Source organism: Thalassophryne amazonica, chromosome 7, assembly GCF_902500255.1.
Source record: "Thalassophryne amazonica chromosome 7, fThaAma1.1, whole genome shotgun sequence".
NCBI classification, from domain to species: Eukaryota; Metazoa; Chordata; class Actinopteri; order Batrachoidiformes; family Batrachoididae; genus Thalassophryne; species Thalassophryne amazonica.
The window spans coordinates 39,441,845-39,464,750 of record NC_047109.1 but is presented as its reverse complement, the minus strand read 5'-3'; the positions used below and the strand labels follow the sequence as shown (position 1 = coordinate 39,464,750).

Here is a 22,906-nt window from a genome sequence, read left to right as displayed (position 1 = left end):
TCAGTGAGCAACAACATATTTGTTCCATCCACCCACTAAACCAGCCGATTCCAATATACTGTTATTACATTCTGAGTGCGCATGCGCAGCGGTGTATAAATGTCGCGGGGCTAAGCGTGAACTCCCAATTCTGTTGCTGGTGTGGTGGCCAAGCATTAAATGCATATTCATTGAAAACATGCCCAAGGGGCGCTCTCCGTCCCAGCTAAGGAGGACCTGTTGCCCTCTACAGGTCGTGCCAGACTGGTCACGTGAGCACAGTGCTCAGCTGCTTAAAAATCCTTTTTTTTCTTTTTGTTGGCGGATCATTAATGACATTTATTTTCATCGTGAGCAGAAAGCTGAATGACAGATTGCTGTGAACACTGATCATGAATAAATGGAGTACTTCAACTTTTAAAGTACGATAAGGTTTTTTTTACCTTTTTGTCGGTGGCATGACAAAGTGTCAGCGGGACTGAAAACACACCGTATTACACCGAGAGTTCTTCAAAAATGCTACATGTATTCACAAACATTGTGAATTGGGGAGCTCTAGTGGTTAAGCGTTGGGTTTCAAACCAGAGGGTCCTTAGTTCAAAACCCAGCCAGACAGGAAAATCACTAAGGGCCCTTGGGCAAGTTCCTTCATCCCCTAGTTGCTCCTGGTGTGTAGTGAGCGCCTTGTATGGCAGCACCCTGACATCGGTGTGTGAGTGTGTTTGTGTGTTTGTGTGAATGGGTGAATGTGAGCCATAATTGTAAAGCGCTTTGAGCTTCTGATGCAGATGGCAAAGTGCTATACAAATGCAGTCCATTTACCATTTACAAAAAGTTTCTACAATAAGGAAGTAAAGTACTTCCAAAACAAGGGCCCTTAGTACTTGCGCAAGGGCTCTTGGGCCCTGACATTGGGGTGAATGTGAGGCATTATTGTAAAGCGCTTTGAGCATCTGATGCAGATGGAAAAGCGCTATATAAATGCAGTCCATTTACCATTTCACAAGGACGTCTTATTTGGACACCAGTGTGTCTGTGATGATGGATCCAGATGAAAGGATGCAATAACAGGTCAGATTAAAAGATATTATTTGCTCTGTGAGCGCAGGTCTGCACCACATGAGGCAAACATCCATTTTTGTTAATTAAAACAAAAGAAAATACAGGGATCTAATTGTTTTATTTCTGTTTGTGGGGATTTGTTTCAGATGGAAATAATAGATTTTGACAGAAACATTAAAATGTCTGTCAGGGTTGAGTCGGGTTTGGGCGGGAATACGAGGTTCAAACCGAACTTTAACACCCTCCAGATCCAAGGCGCCCTCTGATATGGACACTTTGGTTTACAATAAATTCAGAAGTAGTCTGAAAGCTGCTGGGGACAGACAAGGACCAGCCGAGTGACCCCGAGACCTCCAAGCACAGGGACAATGTCCGGTCAAGTTCGCCTGCATACAGTGCGGCTTTTACTCTTTCTAAATACCCGAAAAATATTAAGTTGGTGGGTTGTTGTATTTTTTTTTATGATGACTGGAGCATTACAACCCTGCTCAGCATGCCACTCTCATTGGAGCAACATCTCTGCTATTTTGGCATTGTGGGATAGCTCGCCGGACTACTTTCACCTGACCCAGCGCTGAATTTGCCAACATGAGAAGATGCTGCTGGGTGAGTGTGAGTATACTGACTTTCGATCATTTACGCGTTAAAAACACACGAGATACACAAGTTCATCTGCCAAATATACTCCTTATGTTTTTGTTACCCATGAAAACGCACCGTCATCGCAAATACAGCACTGTTTGGGAACTACTTTTTGCACAGGAATTCATCAAGCATGTCTGCCTGGGCGCGTACTAACACAGAATATACAAAAACCGTATAGTTGTTCGGCCAAAACAAGAGCGGCCACTTTTAGCTTGCCATAAGCTAAGCTAGTGGCGTTGGTGAGAGTAGCGAGCACTTGAATGTTTTTGATGAATGAATGGAACGTTATGTTTTAATAGCGTTCTGCAATCTGCTTGAGAAGACTGAAAAGTCCGCTGTTTTTCCAGCTTTCCTCCCAAACACAGCTGTCATTTATGTGAAGTATGTTTCAATCAAGACATTAAATATAGTTTCACACAAGCAATTTTTATTGTTGTAATATTGAATGATGACAAAAATGTGCACATGATGTGCACAGGATTACAACAGCGGAAATGTTCTCTATTAAATATTGTGTTCTTATCACATCTGGGACATGTTTAAGGGACTTTGTCCACCTTTCTTTAGGCACGTTATGGACATTTGCTGCAGTGTTGTCCATAGATTCAGTCATGTCCGTGTATTTACACGGAGGATGCATGACCGCCTCAAAAGGTATTGCCCCCCACACTGTTCATCATGGGGGGCTTGCAGAGTAATCAGTGTGCATGCGCCAAACAATGTAACAACGGCCTATTAGTAGAGGTGGGCGATACCGGGAATTTTGGTATTGATCCGATACCAAGTAAATACAGGCCCAGAATTGCTGATATTGATACTGATACTGATACGTTTTCATATTTAAGCTTCATAGATCCAAAGGATCCAAAAGACCTAGGATAGAATTTTGCCAAACATTGTACGTGACAACAAAAACTTTATTATCACAATCAGCATTTTTGTTTAAAAAAATATCACTCAACACAATTTAAAACAAAATCTCCTCAGGTAAAAGGCTGACAAACCACAATACAAGGGTGCACTGCTCTGTGTTGTGTGACACAGCGCTGCTCTTACAGACAGAGAGCAGACTTTGATGAATCTGCGTGCGCAGCAGTCAGTGCCTGCAGGAGAGGAAAAAAGCTTGAGTATCGATCTTTTTACACAAGGATCGTTCAATATCAATACCAGCGTTGGTATTGATATTATCGATATTAGTATCGATCTGCCCACCTCTACCTATTAGTTCAACTCTTTGGCCAGGTCGGCAAGATAATCAATGAAATCACCTGTTTTAGGTGCACAGGTAGAAACAATACATGACAAGAGTTTTAGTCACTGAAGCCAAGGTTTTCTACCTCTGCTAAAAGGTACAAGGTATAGTGATGATCAATTGATCTACCTATTTATCTAATTAAAATTAATAAATATAGAACATTTATTTAAAGGGGGAGGTGATGGTCTAGTGGTTAAGGTATTGGGCTTGAGACCAGAAGATCCTTGGTTCAAATCCCAGCCTGACTGGAAAATCACTAAGGGCTTTAAGGTCTTTAATCCCCTACTGCTCCCAGTGTGTAGTGAGCACCTTGTATAGCAGTGAATGTGGGGCATTATTTGTAAAGCGCTTTGAGCATCTGATGCAGATGGAAAAGCGCTATATAAATACAAATAAATACAATAAAAGTAACCTAGGAAAGTAATAATTTGCAATATAAATGTAGAGAGAAGAAACGGCCAACAGTGGTGATAGGCAAATCAGGCTGAGCCTGATTTGTACAAAACAACACTGACCCCTAGTGTTGTTCCTTAGGATCAGCAAGTAAGTCATTTGCAAAATAACTGTGTGCACGTGAACACACACACACACACACACACACACACACACACACACACACACACACACACACACACACACACACACACACTTTTTCCTCTCTCTCTCTCTCTCTCCAACGTGTGTGTGTGTGTGTGTGTGTGTGTGTGGTGTGTGTGTGTGTGTGTGTGTGGTGTGTGTGTGTGTGTGTGTGTGTGTGTATGTGTGTTCCAATAATAGTGTCTGGTGGACTGTGGCTTCCTTTGATGCGATGAAGGCTGACAGGCGTGAAACAGGTCCAATCAGGCGCGTGGGCGCTGCCAATTAACCCTTTTCACCGTGTGAAACCAAACATAATTGCCTGGGGTGCAGGAGGCCACTGGGCCTTGGCCGACCCAGCGTAGGCTGAAACAGGCATTAGCACTGCTGCCAGGTGACCATTACGCACAACTGAACTGCTGCCTGTTTCTCCAAATCACATAGTTACAGTTGCTACCCACATATAATTGGCATGGCATTACCAAAAGGCTCCTATTTCTAATTTTCACACCTACGCAATTTATCTGGAATATCTTTTGAGATCATGGCAGCATGTTTCACTGCTGCAGACACACGTGCTCGTTGATATTTTGTGAAAGCTTCACTCTGGAAGCACCGTTTTGTTAGAAATACAACAATCCTGAGCCAAATGATTGGCACACCTCTATACAGTACACAGTTTAAAATACGTTCAGAAATCAACGTATTTTGTATTATCAAAATACTTATTTAATGTCCAAAGTTACTGAACAAAACGAAAAAAACAAAACAAAACAAAAATATTTTTATATAGTGAAATAAATGTATCAACAAAATATATATGTGTGATACAGTCACTGGCACACTTTAATGATAATAATAATTTGTATAGCATTTTAACAACAGCAAAGTGCTTCACAACCCCCCCCTCCCCCCCCCAAAAAAAAGCTCAAGCAACAAACAAACAAAAAAACCACAGTAGAAACTAGGTAATAAAAAGTAAAACAATTAAAATATTTATAATTTTTTTTTCATCTTCTATACTCACTTATTCTCATCTACAGTCACTGTGGTGCTGGAGCATATCCCAGCAGTCATAGGGTGAGAGGCGGACAGGACACCAGTCTATTGCAGGGCCATAATCATAGACATACATAAAATAATTTGCATAAAAACAGTATTAAGACATGAAACAACAAACATTTTCTACCATCAACAATTATAAGCAGCCGAGATTTTTCACCAAGATTTAAAAATGTCAACAGAACTGGACTGCCTTATCTTAGTCAGAGTTTGTTCCGCAGCCACGGTGCATGAAATGGAAATGATCGACTACCTGATGGTTACTTCTGCAGGTGGTCTTGGACTTGGATGAATTGACTCTAAAACATCACTTTCACAGCCAGTTTTCTGGAGACAAGTCAGCGAAAGGATACATGAACATTTTTCCAAGTCACTGAATGTCTTGGACAACATTTACCTCAATATTCATGAAATTCACGCAGTGTGATACTGTATGATGAATCTGTCTGGAGGTGGCAGTTCTCAATAACTGTCTGACCTCGTAAAAAGGAGAAGAGTGAGGAAAGCCACTAAGACATCAGCGATAACTGTGAAGGAGTTATATGCCTTTGCGGATGACACTGGAGAATGTTCCGCTCTGCCTTCTACATTATAATAGCCAAGTGGCCTCTGTGTAAGTGTATGCAAGCGTGCGTGCGTGTGTGTGTGTGTAACGTCAATCAAACTGAGAAACTGGAGAGAGCTGACATTTGCCATTTGGTATGCTTATGTATTTTGGGACAAGGATTAATGCTGTGGAAACAACAAGTTGATAGGACTAATGTTTTTGGAGAAATTGGCGATTTTAGCTAACAACAGTGAACAAAGGACATTGTACTGCAATGCATCATGGGAGTTTGGGGATTTAAATGTTGTTATTGTGGTTCATGCCAGTTTAACAGTGTTGCTAATGTGACTGATTTATTGTGTTTTTGTAGTTCAGTTGGTTTAGTCAGTTAAGTGTTATGTTGCCATTACCATGAGTGAAAAGTGTACTACGTTTGATGTCTTCCGCCACTGTTTCTGTTTGTGAGTGTATAAAAATAAAAGCACCTGCTTCTGGCAGAATAAAGAAAAGACAAAAAAAGCTCTGCCTGTGTATGTGTGTGAGTACTTTGATCACAGACAAACTGGGGAGAGCTGACCTTTGTCAGTTGGTACACAGTAAATTCTGCTAAGTAAAATTTACTCTGCTGGGACAGCATTTGGTCCCAGTCTAAATAGAGTTAAATATACTCGACAACAGGGCTAAATCAACTCAACACAGTGTAAAATCACCTCTTATTGGAGTAGAACCACTTGCATTGACTAGACCAAATGGTCCCCCTAAAACTCCGCCATGCCTTCACTGCGCATGCATCATCAGCTGCGGTTCATCGATTATCATCTCGTTTCTGCTTAAAACTGCACTCCAGTCATCATCTATTTCAGCGACAGATATCTGACGCTTTTGTACAACAATCATATCCACATAAATTCAGCATTATTTCATCATAAAAGATGGAGGAAGCGATCAGAGCACCGCATCCATTTCCATTTCAAAGCGTCACCGATTACGCCTCGTTTCTGCTTAAAACTGACTTTAGAATGACTTAAGAGGTTTTACCTTGTCATCTGATGGTTAATAATCACATTAATGCATTTGATCGCTTTGGGTGAAGACAGTCCATCTCACAGGGCTGCTGTGGTCGTAAATGACGCATGCGCAGTGGAGGCAGGGCGGGCCAATTTTTAGGGACGGCCTGTTCGGTCTGCGACAACAGTAGAGCTGCTTTCACTCTATAATAGAGTGTATTTTACTCTATTTAGACTGGGACCAATCTCGACAGAGTATGTTTTACTCAGCAAATTTTACTGTGTATGCTTATGTATTTTGGGTCAAAGATGAACGCTGCCAAAATGGAACAGCGATAGCACTAATATTTTGGCGAAACTACGGATATTAGCTAACAACACTGAACAATAAACATTGATAATTACATTCTGGACTCACACCATTCCAGCAGAGGGCGGTAAATCATCTATATATTAAAATCGTGCATGCGTGCGTGATTTTATTTAGTAAATTCAATCAATGACACTTTGTATTATTGATTTGTGGGGACCGAGGGGATATTTCATCTCCTGATGGCTCTTGTTTAACAAGACAATGCAAAACTATATTCTGCACATACTGCAAAGGCGTGGCTATGGCATGTACTGGACCGTCCCATCTGCAGTCGTGACCTGTCCCGAAAAGAAAATATGTGGAGAATTTTGAAAAAAGTAAATAAAATACAATGCAACTGTGTACTGTTGCACACCTTAAGATGTGTTTGCAGGAAGAGTGGGACAGAGTAACATCTGACCTACCTTCAACCACTCCCCAAGATACCCTGTTATCTAGCAATATAAGTTTGCTGTTTCAAAAGTTCCAGTGCAGCCTGTACACATATTAATGCAAGGCCCTAGCCGGTCATAGATGAAATAAAGATCAATTCATCCTCCACCTAATCCATATCCTAAATTATTTCAAGTTATTCTTTAAAGTGTTCATTTCAGTTCAACCAGAAACTCCCTATGCATTTCTCCACAGCAGCAGAACCTTGCACATGTCAATAAATACATGAAGCATTTGACAAAGCAATCAATGGGGTGCTTGAATGCACATCTGCCAGCATCCAGTTACAGGATATTACCTGACCATCTTCATCATCACCCTCAGTTACATATCATGGTGTGTCATCTGCTTGTCAGCTCCCATAGCTGCTCAAAAAAATACATGCGAACAACCACCACACAGGAGCTCGGACAGAGAACAGAGCAAAAACTAATAATGGGAAAGACAAATTCACCTCAACATCTATTTAACATTCAAATAATGTTTAACATGCTACTCTGCTGATACTCCACAAGAGTTAGAGATTAATAACACTGAAACCTTCCCCTTCGGTGATGTGACTCATAGAAGCAACAGGTAAGCCAATGATGCAAAACAACTAAATATATAAGAATTAGAATTTACAGAGAATAGATGTGGCTTTAGTCTGGATTTAAAGAACTCAGCAGCATCATCTTCTGGGGCAGACTAGTCCACAGAAAAGGAGCATGATAGGAGAAAGCAGTGACTTCTTCATTCAGTAATCCTGCAGAGCATGAGAACGGTACATAAGGTGCATAAGATCTGCCACTGAGCAACTATTCCATTGAAAAATGCATATATTAACAACAACATGTTGAAATCTGACTAAACATGAAGAGAAACCACTGACGTGAGGCTAAACTGGATTAAAGTAAGTTCTTTCAGCTTTGCCCTTTTTGCTGGAGGTCACCACAGCAGATTTGCATATTGATTTGGCATACGTTTTACACCAAATTCACAATGTGACACAACTCTACATTACATGGAGAACGAGCACAGGTGTTCTTCAAGCAGGGACCTTCTGTTTTGCATTAACCTCCACACTGTCCCTGAGGCACTGGAGTGACATAATCACATTTTCTCCTGCTAAATAGAGTGCTAGCAGGACCTTCTGAATCAGTTGAAGAATTCTCGTATTAGCATGCTGAAAGCTGGAAAATAAGACCTCACAATATTCATTTGAGATGAAAAATATGTATGACCTTTGGCTTCTGTATATGTAAAACATGGACAGGACAAATCATTGCAATCCAAAACATAATGCGCCTTACACGTGTACCTTTGTCAGTTTGTGTGTGTGTGTGTGTGTGTGTGTGTGTGTGTGTGTGTGTGTGTGTGTGTGTGTGTGTGTGTGTGTGTGTGTGTGTGTGTGTGTGTTTATGCAGGGCCAACCCATATATGGATAAAGAGGTGGAGCATGGCGCGAGTGCTGCTCTCCTATTGGTCGTTTAGAAGTGGGGAAATCTCACTCCAAAATAGAGGCCAGTATTCGGCCCAATTCATAGTCGGGCCAGTTGTCGGCCTACATGCCCTGGACCTGACAAATGACACCCAAACATGCCTCCGTCTTAAGAATTACAGACAAGCTAAGCTAACAAGCTAACCTTAGTGTGGGTGTTTATTAAATCATATTTTTGTGGGCAGTGGTGGTTGTTATCATGGTTTTTTATTGTTGTGGGCATTAAAAAGTATGACCCATTAGATTATATTAGATAGAACTTTACTGATCCCTTGGGAAGACTCCCTCAGGGAAACTGAGGTTCCAGCAGCATTCGGTTCATCCCACGATGCCAGTTCTGCTTACCAAAAGTGGCCCACAAGGCAGCTCGCATTCCACGCCCGGCTCCAAGCTAGCAAGCCGGGCTTCTTACCCATTTAAAGTTTGAGAATAAGATGAGATTGTTTCAGCCCCAAGGACTCTAGTCATTCACTTTACCAGATAAAACTGCAAGCAGAGAGCGTCAGGGGTCCTGAGGGAAATTTTGGAGGGAACCAACTACTAGATCAGGGGTGGGCAATCATGTGCCATGAAGGGCCGAAGCACTGCAGGTTTTCCTTGCTACCAATCACCTCAGCAGGTGATTTCATTAATGTTCAGGTGTTTCAGCAGGTGATTTAATTGACAAACAGGTGTTTATGTTCAAGGGAGATGCTCATCAGCAACCCACCTGCTGAGGTGATTGGTTGCAAGGAAAACCTGCAGTGTCTCGGCCCTCGTTGCCCACCCCTGTACTAGATGATTCGATTAGTCTATACCCAGGTTGGATGACCGATTTGCATGTCAGGACCACTGCGGGCCTCCATCAGAGCTTCCTCTGGCTTCGCTCTACCCAGGCATAGTTCACCATCTCTCGGGTCCTATTGCACGCACTCATACTGCACTTCGGCAATGGAGACAGGCCGGTGGTGCACCATGAATTTTATTGATATTTGCTAATAATGCTATCACTGTTTTTAGTAAAAAATTCCATCACATGATAATTCACTTGACGCAAATACCAGCACACGTCTTGATGATTTGTTCGGAGAATTAATCATGCAACAAGCTATGTTATTATATTATTTGTAATAAAATGCTAAAAACAAAAAAAGGGTCTTCGCAGCAGCTGCAGCCTCCAGCAAAAGTGAGGACACACAAGCTGTCACAAAGTCGCCATGCCCCTAGTGTCTTAGGAGACCTGGGCCCGTATACAACCCCAATTCCATTGAAGTTGGGACGTTGTGTAAAATGTAAATAAAAACAGAATACAATGATTTGCAAATCCTCTTCAACCTATATTTAATTGAACACACAACAAAGACAAGATATTTAATGTTCAAAATGATAAACTTTATTGTTTTTGTGCAAATATTTGCTCATTTTGAAATGGATTCCTGCAACACATTTCAAAAAAGTTGGGACAGTGGTATGTTTACCACTGTGTTACATCACCTTTCCTTCTAACAACACTCAATAATCGTTTGGGAACTGAGGACACTAACTGTTGAAACTTTGTAGGTGGAATTCTTTCCCATTCTTGCTTGATGTACGACTTCAGTTGTTCAACAGTCCGTAGTCTCTGTTGTCGTATTTTGCACTTCATAATGCGCCACACATTTTCAATGGGTGACAGGTCTGGACTGCAGGCAGGCCAATCTAGTACCCGCACTCTTTTACTATGAAGCCACGCTGTTGTAACATGTGCAGAATGTGGCTTGGCATTGACTACGTTTACATGCCGTTAATATTCGGGTTAAGGTCAATATTCCGGTTTCTGAATCATTAGGAATAACCCGTTTACATGCTTAAGCAGACAGAGTTACTCCTGTATACATCGTCATTGGTATCATTTGGAATATCCCCATCTAAACAGCGATGCACGTCTTCCTCCTGTGCTTAATTTGGTCTGGCATTCGTGCAAATCCTGCTTCGTGTAATCCTGCTTCGTATAAAAAACCTCACTACAAACTTTCTACACTTTTCTCAAACAGGCATTAACATGTTCTTACTTTTCTCTCCTGTGTAAACACTCTCTTTTTTCTTCTGGGCGAGAAGATTATAAATAGACACATGCAGAACACAATGCGCGCACTCTCCCTTTGCTCACTGCCTCCGGGGGTACAGATGCAGGATCCGCAAAGAATCCAAGTCATGGCCACAGAGCTCTGCGGCTGCGGTATACCAAGACCCTGCGGCGCTGTGGATTTTTTCCGCAATAAATCTATCCTTGCAGGCTGCCTCTGCATCAAAACAGCGAGCGTAGTCTCTGGACCTGTTTCCACAGTTGGCACAGCTACCACACAGCAGAGAGGGGGGCGATGTGAGGGGGCGTTGTGAGTGGCCCCCTCGGCGTTTACCGAGCCCGCAGACTCAGTAGCGCATCGGAGGCAGAGCAATCGCGGTGACTGGTGCTGCGACCGGTGCTGCGACCGGCCCGCCTGATAAGGACACAGAACACAATGCTTTTTTATCTCTGCTTCTGTGGTGTCTGGTGGACTGCGCGCACCGCATACAAGTAGTTGCCGTACTCAAAAGACCAAGATTCTTTGTGGATAGGACATGCGCAGAACACAAAATAATGTTCCTTTCTATGGGGATATCCCGATGCGTGTTTATATGACCTGATATTCGTGTTGTGAAAGTGTAGGAACACGGACCCACAACAGGGGGCACAATGAACGGACAATGGAGAAGGTAAATAACAAGGTTTACTATTGTGAAACGAGCACAATAAATACAACAATCACAATTTGGGGTCGAATCCGCTGGTGTCGTGTGGGCAGGCTCGAAGGTAGGAGACGTCCGTCTCAGTCGAACCGGAACCACCCAGATCTCCTCTGCCACCGAACCCTGGAAATACTGGAACCGCCAAGTCCCGAATTCCCAGGTGGCCACTGCCTCCGCTCGTCGGATCCGGTACTGCTGGCGGGAGAGAGCAACAACACACAGGTGTGGATGCGACCGCACCCAGTAACGGAGAGGGGAGAAGCCGCCTCCACCTCTTGTCAAAGTACAGCAGGAAGGTGAGTACTTATCCAAGCAATGAAGCTATCAGTAGTCAACAGTCCTGAAAAGGTTTAACAAGTTTAGCTGGTTGTTCAGAATATAAATGCAGAGAATATTACCTCAGTCTTAGGCGATATCTCGGCACTGAGGTGGAGACGCCGTCCTCCAGATATACCTCTGTGCTGAGTGGAACAGCTGTGTCTGGTGATGGGTGACAGCTGTCACCCAGGCTACTCCCATAAGGCGGCAGCGCCCTCTGGTGCCTGGAGCCCGCACTCCAGGCAGGGCGCCCTCTGGTGGTGGTGGGCCAGCAGTACCTCCTCTTCAGCGGCCCACACAACAATTCGGGTTAGAAAAGGAGTAACCCAGGGGTCTTATTCGGGTTTTTAAAAACCGGAATATGAGCATATTTGGGTTTTTGTGGGTGTTTACATGGCCGTGTGCAACCAGGTTATTGCTAATATTCCGGTTATGAAAGGGTTATTGGCTGCATGTCAACGTAGTCACTGTCTTGCTGAAGTAAGCAGGCTGGCTTTTGAATTTAGCGCTGGTAACAATTTGGATGGTCTTTCTCCTCTTTTGTCCAGAGGACACTATGTCCATGATTTCCAAAAACAATTTGAAATGTCGACTCATCAGACCACAGCACACCTTTCAGCTTTGTGTCTGTCCATTTCAAATGAGCTTAGGCCCAGAGAAGGCGGCAGCATCTCTGGATGTTGTTGATGTATGGCTTTCACTTTGCATGGTAGAGTTTTAACTTGCACTTGTAGATGTAGCGACGAACTGTGTTAACTGACAATGGTTTTCTGAAGTGTTCCTGAGCCCATGCGGTAAGATCCTTTACACAATGATGTCGGTTTTTAATGCAGTGCCACCAGAGGAATCGAAGGTCACAGGCATTCAGTGTTGGTTTTCGGCCTTGTCACTTATGTGTAGAAAATTCTCCAGATTCTTTGAATCTTTTGATTATATTATGGACTGTAGATGATGGAATCCCTAGATTCCTTGCAATTGAATGTTGAGAAACACTGTTCTTAAACTGTTGGACTATTTTTTCCATGTAGTTGTTCACAAAGTGGTGAGCCTCACCCCATCTTTGCTTGTGAACAGCTGAGCCTTTTGAGGATGCTCCGTTTATACCCAGTCATGACACTCACCTGTTTCCAAACAGGTATTCTTTGAGCATTCATCAACTTTCCCAGTCTTTTGTTGCCCCGTCCCAACTTTTTTCCAAAATGTGTTGCAGGCATCTATTTCAAAATGAGCAAATATTTCCACCAAAACAAACAAACAAAAAAGTCTATCAGTTTGAACATTAAATATCTTGTCTTTGTGGTATATTCAATTGAATATAAGTTCAAGAGGATTTGCATATCATTGTATATTGTTTTTATTTACATTTTACACAACCTCCCAACTTCATTGCAATTCGTGTTTTATATATATATATATATATATATATATATATATATATATATATATATATATATATATATATATATATATATATATACAGGCATGCACATAGCTGGTACTCATGGTGTTTGTAAAAAGTGTGCTTAAAAGAAATGATGCACAACAGGAAACACAAAGCAGGCACTTCATAGGAGGAAAGCAATGACAGATTGTAGGAAACGTGTTTCATTTGGGTGCTGTCTGTTGTGCATCACACACGAGCACGATGAATACCAGTGTGCGCGCGCGCGCGCGCACACACACACACACACACACACACACACACACACACACACACACACACACACATATATATAGATTATATTTTTATGGTTTGGCCTGATAAGAATATGCAGATTGTAGCCGCTAGGGGTCGTCCGTTTGCCCGCAAGAAATGTTGACAAACCCCCTTCTCAATGGCTGGAGAAATGGTGGATCCGCGATAAGTCCACAATACAAACAAAAACAACCCTTACGAAACACGGTAAACACCGTCGGGCATGTCGAAGAGCGTCTCCTTTCAGCACACAGTAGCGCAGGCTAACTTAATTATGCAGCTGTGCTGTAAGCATGCTGTAAGCCTGCTAGCAGTTAGCATGCTAAGCTAGCATCAGTGGGCATGTTTGTGTTGACGTGTTGTCTGCTGCTAGGTTACACTTATTTTTTTTTTTCGGGGACGTGTTTGTTTCATGCTTACTCCAGGGTTGACCGTTATCTCTACAATAACAATGTTTAAATGTGAGCGGCGGTGTGAGTATGACGGGGGGGAGGGGGGGGCGTTCTAGCATTAGCTTTGTGGTTTGAATGGAGCTTTTTGTTATTTTTGTTTTTTTAATCTATGCTTTGGGAAGAAATAGAGAGGTGGTACTACGTTAAGATTAGCTGGGTAGAAAGTGTATAATGTGTCCTGTCACTTCTCTTTGGGGAACAGAGAGAGGGTTGCTTTAATTTGGACGCCAGCCCCCTTGGTGGAGGAAAAAGGCGCACTTCCATTGAAAAAATCACCCGCTGCGCAACTGTTATGAAGCTGTGAGGTAGGTGACGTTCCGTCCTCAACTATTCATTGGTCCATATTTCACATTTTATAACAATTTTAGAGTCGTGGTTGATGTTGCTGCTCATAGTAATTTAGCAGTAGCTTGGGCATTTAGTCAGATTTTCTCCTTAGGGAATTTGCCGCTGGATCCCTAAGTTATTTTGAAGATTTTGCTGTAGTATGATCCAGTGGCTTCTCATCCTGAAATATTGCAAAGTCTCAAGGTGTGCGAGTTTGCCCGAGATCTGCAGAGGGACTATTTCTGGTTTGTAAGTTGTCTTTTTGGTTCTTTGTGTGGGAATCTGTGGTTTGATCTCATGATCCAAGCACCTAATATTTCCCAGATGAGTGGCTGCACAATGACGCATCACAAAAACTACCTGTATGAAAAAAACTTTTTTCTTTTCAGACCATTTCATTTGGGTGAATCACTCAAAAAAATGGGCACCTTCTCTGCCCGCCATTGTTCAAGTCTTTCCCAGAAATTGGCCGATTTTTGCACCAAAAATCGTAGTGTGTTGTGGGAAAATTATGGTACACTGTTGGAAGTGAGAAGCCACTGGATATGCAAACCACAAATTGCTATTAGTACGACACCCACTACCCAACCTGATGGTACATGCACAACCTTTCCCTCTGTCACACTATAGCAGATTGAGGAAACATATGAGTAATGTATATACAATTGTGAGATCCGTTTGTGCCAAATTTTGTTTTGTACAAGTACCGTTCACCTTCATTAAATGCATTGCTTGTCAGCTGATGTCCAGCAAGTCCACTGGAAAGTTTTGTGCATGCTCAAAGCTTTGAGCAGACATCACATGGAGAGCTTCCTGGAGGTTGCACGTTTCTTTACTGTTTTGTCCTTTACTTGTTTGTCACTTCTACAATACTCATGCATTCTGTGGTTGTCTAATGCTTTAGACTGGGCTTCTGATTGGCCAAAGCTCCAGTGTGGGGTGTGAATTCAGCACCAGGGGAGAGGGGACAGTTCCTAAAGCAGTAAAATGTGTGGCTGTTCATTTAACCAACATTAATGTGGATCTGGACGCATACAAATGTGGTGAGAAAGTATGATCTCTGAGCTAGCTGGACTCTAGCCACATGTGTGTTCAGATCTTGGTGAATCCTGCTAAAATCCAGCTGCACCGATGTGCATATTTGGCTTGAAACTGGGATAATTATTCTGCTAAATGCACCTCTTTGTGTTGCCAGAGGAAATGTGACGATGCCTGTCGATCATACAGATAAAGTGAGGAACCTTGGAGTAATTTTTGATCCTACGTTGTCCTTTGATCTCCACATTAGAGACATTACGAGGACTGCTTTCTTCCATTTGCGAAATATAGCGAAGATTCGTCCCATCCTGTCTATGGCTGATGCTGAGACTTTGATTCATGCATTTGTCTCTTCTAGATTGGACTATTGTAATGCTCTATTTTCTGGCTTACCGCATTCCAGGATTAGGGGTCTTCAACTGGTTCAAAACGCTGCTGCCAGACTTTTGACACAAAGCAGAAAGTTTGACCACATTACGCCCGTTTTGGCATCCCTGCACTGGCTTCCAGTTGCTGCAAGATCGGATTTTAAAGTACTGTTATTAGTTTATAAAATTGTTCATGGACTTGCACCTCCCTATCTGGCTGACCTGGTAAGCCCCTATGTACCAGCTCGGGCCCTGCGTTCTCAGGGTGCAGGACTTCTGTGTGTTCCCAGGGTGAATAAAAAGTCTGCCGGTCACAGAGCCTTCTCCTCCTACCTCTCTGTGGAATGATCTCCTGGCACACATACGGCAGTCTGATACTGTGGCGACTTTTAAGTCACGTTTAAAGACTCATTTGTTTTCCTTGTTTTATCATTAGTTTTATGATGTGTTTTTATTCTTGTATTCTTTTATGGTCATCTTTTTATTGTGTTTTAAATTTTTAATTTAGTTTTTTGTTGTTTTATGTTGTGTGAAGCGCCTTGAGACGATTTCATTGTGAATTGGTGCTATATAAATTAATAAATTTGAATTTGAAATTTTCCATCAGAGCCCCAAATCCACTTTTTTCTTAATCTTTATATAACCAGGTTGGTCCCATTGAGATTGAGACCTCTTTTGGAGGGGAGGCCTGGACAGTTATAAAATTTTCAATTCACCTAACCTGCATGTCTTTTAAATGTGGGAGGAAACCCACACAAACACAGGGAGAACATGCAAACTCCACACAGAAAGGCCACAGGTGGGAATTGATCCTATGACCTTCTGGTTGTGAGGCAACAGTGTTAACCACAAGCCACCGTGCTGTGATATTTGGCACCAGATAAATTATTTCAGTCCATTACTAATCAGTTTACTCAATCCATCGTAGTGTGAAAACACTTGAAATTCACCAGCTGCCTCTTGCGCCGACAGCATGATATCCCTCTGGACGTAAGTCAGATGGAGGCGGGTGCAGTCTGTGGAGGTTTCCTTCAAGCTAGTCGCTCACCAGCAGCTCCCAACATTAGTCTGTGCTGGAAAACATGTATCAAGCACCAGGTGACCAAATACTGTCAAAGAATAGCCAGCATGTGGTAGATATTTGTACCACTATTGCACCCACTGTGCATCAACCATTAAACAGCTGGAAGAGCAGCCCATTTATGATAGGGCCAAGTCTGAACTGCAAGCAGCATCCTATTTGGACCATGGTCTGCCTCATATGCCATTCAGATCTGATCACTGATGATGTGACTGCTGTGAAAATGAGCACATCAGGTAGAGGTCATGGTAACCATCAGATTCTGTTCTTCATATGATAAAGCTGAGAACAGCTGAACATTATTACTTTTGTGTGTCCTTTCTTTCCTTCACAGTGGAGGATACTGTTGTCTCATCACCTCGGCTGCTGCTGTTGGAGCATGAGGAAGCCAATGCCACAGAAAGGTAAAAGGATAGTGTCTTTTTGCTTTCTTCATGTTTGTAGTGTTGTAGTATTTTCAGTTCCAGCTAGTAGTGACACATTGCGTTTGAATGTTTCAAAGGTCAGCTTTATAGACTGTTGTAATCGTCCTATAATTATGCACTATTTGAGACGTTTTACAAGGTATTGACTGAATTGTGGATGAAAACTAATTTTGCCTTCCCTGCTTCCTCAAGCTATAGAGTGGAAAGATGTCAGAAGGATCAAACATGCCCGTAGTGGACGACCCTCTCGGGCACCCTCACAGTATCAAGGTAAACAAAATATACTGTAGGTAGGGAGGTACCAATTAGGTTTTGGGCTTTTTTAGCGGTAACCTGTGGCAAAGGATTTGCATCAGTGTTGTCTCAATGATCTGAGCAGGTTTGCTACAAATTATGATAAGGCCTGTTCAAAAAGATTTGTTGTTTCTTGTAAACCCACTGACCCTGTTTCACATGTCAAATCTTAACTATTATGCCCACCTCAAACAAATTAATAAAATGTGCTTCTGGTGATGCGACTGTTCCTGTCATAAATCTGTGTTTCTCGCCTTCTTTGAAGGCTGGAGTGTTGATTAGCAAAATCGATTGCCAGTCAACGATTTGTATTGTTCATCTTTCTGCAGCATTCCACTGTTGGCTCACTAAGTTCAACTTTCCAGAAAGGCGCTCTGTGTCCTTGCTGCCTACCTACCCTGTTTGTTTTTTTTTTTTTTATATTAGCAGCGGTACCCAATTTAAAAAAAAATAGGCCTAATGGGTTTTTGAGTAAAATTACTTTTTGTTGGCTTTTGTTTGGCTTCATAAAACTATAAAATTCACATCCGAATTTATAAAGGGCTAAAACTGTTGTCTCTCTAAGCAAAAACACATTAACACTGTTGTGATAGGATATCATCTGTTAATAACTCTTTATTCTGCAGGTCATTTCAGTTGGGAGAAATACCTCAAAGAGACGGGTGCCGCTGCTGCCCCTGCCTCTTGTTTTAGACAGGTAAGCGATACTAATGAGGCCATCGATATGATCCCGTTGTGATCTGCTTAATCACATATGTTTGATTGTTGTCTTTGGTCATTTCTTCATATATTTCTTCATATATTTCCTGTTGCTTTGTTTGTCTGTTCATACCACGTAGAGCCTCACACCTCCAATTAATGAATTCACGGCTGGCATGAAATTAGAGGCCCAGGACCCACGGAACACCACATCTACCTGTATTGCCACAGTGGTTGGCCTCACAGGTTCAAGGTTGCGTCTGCGCTTGGACGGGTCTGACAACAAGAATGACTTCTGGCGTTTGGTGGATTCATCAGAGATTCAACCTATTGGTAGCTGTGAGAAGAACGGAGGCATGTTGCAGCCACCTCTTGGTAAGCATGCATAAAAACTCTTTCACATGGTCCCTTATCTTGGAAAAAGCAGTTAAGATACTTAACAGTATTAATATTTCTTTCTCCCAACTTGTTGTCAGTGACTGACATAGGGTGTTCCACAAATGACAATGAAAATTCAAGCTAAAAATTGGCCATTCTAGGGGTACCCATAGGGGAAAAGCCAGGTACGACAGCCCAAGTCCCTTCATCATGTCCAGAAGGCTGGGGAAGTTTGTTGAGTGGGCAATCTCATTCTGGGTTTGCCAGTACATGGCCCTCAGTGAGGCAGTCGGAGTCCGTGGACATTTTTAAGTCAAGACTTAAAACCTATTTTTATTCTCTTTTTTATGAGTAGTTTTTATTTTGTTATGATTTATTCTTTTACTTCTGTTTTTAATTAGGTATTTGATTTTTATTTTTATTTATTTTAAATTTTTTTATGTTGAACTGTTCTGTGTGAGGCACCTTGAGACAGCTTTTATTGTAATTTGGCGCTTTATAAGCTGATTAAGTTGAAATTGAACAACATTTTATTGAGTCTTAAAGTAAATAAATATGAAATTGGTTACTGGATCCTTAAACTCTGGACATAATAAACTCTACATTGTGGATCCTTGATCTCTGGACATAAACAGAAATAAACTCTGTTAGTTTTTGTCAAAAGCATTTCCTTTCAGACATTATTATTGGCATGAATGTATTTCCATACCTATGAGCTGCAGCTCTTGCAGCTGTGCTGCAGGTCAGGTTTATAAAGAATGCAAGACGTCTCATTTTGAGATGAAAAACGTTTTAGTTGATTGTAGCTTATTGTCTGTATTGCAACGTTTGTAAGAGGTGTCATTTTATTTAAAGCGGCGATTCGTTTTGAAGTTATTAATTCTGAGCGGACTCTGTCTCAGCAGAGAGCCACGCAGCTTTTAAAGCTGTGACAACGGAACGGAGAATGATTCTCGTTTCTCGACTGCAACAAGACAAGAGTCCCAGTTAGTGACTTTAATCCACACAAAAGTGACTCATGATATTTTAATGGCTTTCAGAGGAGTTAAGAAGCGGACTTACCGCTTCTGAAGAGCAGCGTATCAAAGAGCCACGAGCCATTAAATTGAAGCATTGCTTCGATTCACACTTCAGACTGGAGTCGCGCTGCAGAAATGGTTGATTACAGACGCTGTATTGAAAATCCTAACGGTCCAAAATAAGCGTAACAGTCCAAAATTGTAGCGTAACGGGCCGTAATGCAAGTATGCGCTAGCTAGAACCCTGAATAATAATAATGTAACTGTGTATCAGTTTGTCACATTGTAGAAGCTATCCTTTCCCCAGATGTGTGGGCATATGGTTTATTTGTATTCCTCTGCAGAATGCTGTCTCGTTTAGTAACATGTCTGCAGTGATTAGCAGAGCTGATGTGTGTGCATGTGGTTTTGGTCATGATTAATGTGAAGTACTAATGTATGACTAAAGAGTAATATATGAAACCTTAACTAGAAGCCGTTCAACAGATGGTTTTATAACCAAGATTTTATAACTTTGGGAGTTCAAGTTTTGTTTTTAGCGTACAGTGGAAACTTTATGTTGAACTACTGGAAATAAAGTTAGAACTTTTAGGATTTCTTCTTTCTCTAGAGACAAAAAAAAAAGAAAAAACTAAATTATTTCTGACAATAAAGAAGCCGAACACAGACATGTTTTGGAGCTGAGCTGAACACTGCCTCTGAAAAGCTGTGACGTGATTGTTAATCACATCATTTTAATGGCAGAAAAAGATGGTGTCCATCAACATTCTCTTCTCTATCTGTTCAGACCTCGCAAGTGAACAGTGGTGCACTTTGTCCTGCTGCAACACCTTTGGCAAAGACACAAAAGCCAGCATGCAGACAGAGAGCAGACAGACAGCAGGCAGCATTTCACCTTGGAGGTTCTTTGTTGCAACTTCAATATTGTGCTCTTTCAAATCACCGTATCAATATTCATGATTAATTTTTCCACCCTAATTGGCAGTTATGAGATGGAAAATTACATATGTAATGTGTTATGCATATGCTGTAATTATATTTGTTTTTCTGTGCTACTCTGTCTCGACAGTCTCTCCTTTCTTTCCATGCTTCTCTGTTTTTCAGTCTGCAATTCAGTCAAAGATTTGCTGAACTGTTGTCACTTGACTGTCTCAGCGAACTAAAAGCTTTACCATTACATTGGGGAGCACCATTTTTTTTTTTTTTTTTTTTTTTAACAGAATTTGGCCAGCAACTAACCATTATCAGAATTGATTAAAAGTGTACAGAAAAATAATTTTTTTGGACCACTATAATTTTATTTACTAGCCTTTTAATAGGGGATTCGTAATATGACATTGTCAGTATGATCAAAATTCGTGTTGTCTTGAAATTTTTCCCTGGAGGGAAAAAATTCTAATGAACAGACAGCTTTGAACTATGTTTAGTCGTGACCTATACAGTCTATAGCCTGGGTCCCACCGAATAATGAAGGATGAAGAAGGAGCCACGCATGGGTGTGTCACGATTATTCGAAGAATGACTCACGTTTTCATCACGTATCCACTATGAAGGTGCCACTATGTGCCTCTCTGTACCCCGCATGTGCCATGTAGCAGCCTCTGGTGAGCCACGACCGACCTGTCATTACAGCCTTGAATGGCTCGCATCAGCTATACTAAGCCACGTAGTGCCATGATAGTGCCATGATAACGCCATGTTGGTGCACGTTTAGGCATGAGTTTGGTCCAAACCTCCAGCACTCCCACACCTGGTCCCTTCAAAGTGTGGGTTTTCAATTCACAGATTCACAGCAGCATTTAAAGATGTCCCTTCTTTTTTTTTTTAAACGCAGTCCAAAATTAGACACTCCAGCACAGTTCCGCAGTTGTGCGCTGTGCGCCAGGCTGCTGTCCACCTGTAATGCACCAGACCAGCGAGACCCGAACCATGGGTTCCTGGAGAGCCGCCTCTGTGCTCCTCGCTGGCTCCGTGGCTCTCTGACCTTTCTTCTGCGGCTTTAAACACACAAAACTTTATGTTTGTCCATTTATTTCTGCAAAATCGCTCTTTTGTCTTTTCAAAATCTTCTGCTGTTGCCCTTTCATGGACAGCCGCCTCTGTGCTCTTTCTAGTGGCTTCCTTTCCATCCGTGGCTTGCTGGCTTTATTTTTTCCCTGGCTTTAAACAGTCATTTTTACAACGTGAATCCGCTTTTAACTTTGTGTTTGTCCGTTTATTTCTGCAAAAGCGCTCTTTTGCGCGCGGTGCCGTTCTGCATACAGAATGAGGTGGCTGTTTTATTATATACACCTGTGGATCATTTTCTAAATATATATATATTTCTTTATTTCTTCCACAGCTTACAAGTCACCATCATACAACTTTCAACTTTGTGTTATGTCTTCAAAATCGGTCTTTTGTGCACGCTCCACCTGTGTTGCCGCACAGCTTCTGCTCTTAGCTGCTCCACTGGAGTTATTATCTTCCATGGCTTTAAACACACATCCACTTTCACGCAGTCACCCAAATTTTAACTTTGTGTTTGTCCAATATTGACTGAAATATCACTCTGCCTAAATGCTCGTTTGAAGCATGATGATGAGTCACTGCCTCAGTGCGCACACACAGCGGAGCTCATGTGATCCATTAATTCCAGAAGTGATTAGAGGTGTTTTCAGCATCCAAGGTTTAACAGAAAATGATTAATCTGCTACAAAATAATTATTTTATATACAGTCCAGCGCACAGAGCAGGTGGAATTGTGTGCGCAAGAAGAGAGCCGCTCCAAAAATAGCCTCTCAGGTCCTGCCTCAGTGCGCACACACAGCAGAGGTCATGTGATCCATTAACAAGATATTAAATCAACATACTTTTACATACAACAGACATCAACATACATACATACTTTTACAGCTAGGAACTGTTTTATCAAGCTATAAAAAACATTAAAAATAGTTACCTTAAGCTGTTCAAAATACATTCCACATGGAGCAGGAAAGAGGAAAAAAAAAGCGTCCAGATGAAACAGTCCTCTGTGATTCCAGAAATGATTAGAGGTGTTTTCAGCATCCAAGGTTTGGCAGAAAATGATTAATCTGCTACAAAATAATTATTTTATATAGAGTCCAGCGCACAGAGCAGGTGGAATTGTGTGCGCAAGAAGAGAGCCGCTCCAAAAATAGCCTCTCAGGTCCTGCCTCAGTGCGCACACACAGCAGAGGTCATGTGATCCATTAACAAGATATTAAATCAACATACTTTTACATACAACAGACATCAACATACATACATACTTTTACAGCTAGGAACTGTTTTATCAAGCTATAAAAAACATTAAAAATAGTTACCTTAAGCTGTTCAAAATACATTCCACATGGAGCAGGAAAGAGGAAAAAAAAAGCGTCCAGATGAAACAGTCCTCTGTGATTCCAGAAATGATTAGAGGTGTTTTCAGCATCCAAGGTTTGGCAGAAAATGATTAATCTGCTACAAAATAATTATTTTATATAGAGTCCAGCGCACAGAGCAGGTGGAATTGTGTGCGCAAGAGGAGAGCCGTTCCAAAAATAGCCTCTCAGGTCCTGCGAAGGTGCCAGGCACCTGGATAATGGACTTTTTGCAGACTCGTAAGCACCACGCAAATGCCTATAAACGGTCGCAGTA

General features: G+C 41.8%; 1 protein-coding gene across 2 annotated transcripts in view; it reads left to right on the top strand.

Annotated features, from left to right (window-relative positions):
* The first annotated feature begins 13,312 nt into the window (after nt 1–13,312).
* The window catches only part of LOC117513814 (polycomb protein SCMH1), a 100,805-nt gene continuing 91,211 nt past the window's right edge, over nt 13,313–22,906 (top strand). The window contains exons 1-6 of one of the 2 annotated variants that reach the window (XM_034174043.1): nt 13,313–13,387; nt 13,835–13,937; nt 16,781–16,850; nt 17,064–17,141; nt 17,792–17,862; nt 18,005–18,239. In XM_034174043.1, the coding sequence (XP_034029934.1) occupies nt 16,826–16,850; nt 17,064–17,141; nt 17,792–17,862; nt 18,005–18,239 (409 nt within the window). In that variant the 5' untranslated portion in view covers nt 13,313–13,387; nt 13,835–13,937; nt 16,781–16,825. Of the gene's footprint in view, nt 13,388–13,733; nt 13,938–16,780; nt 16,851–17,063; nt 17,142–17,791; nt 17,863–18,004; nt 18,240–22,906 lie in introns of those variants that run through there. The other variant, XM_034174044.1, reaches the window with a different exon arrangement.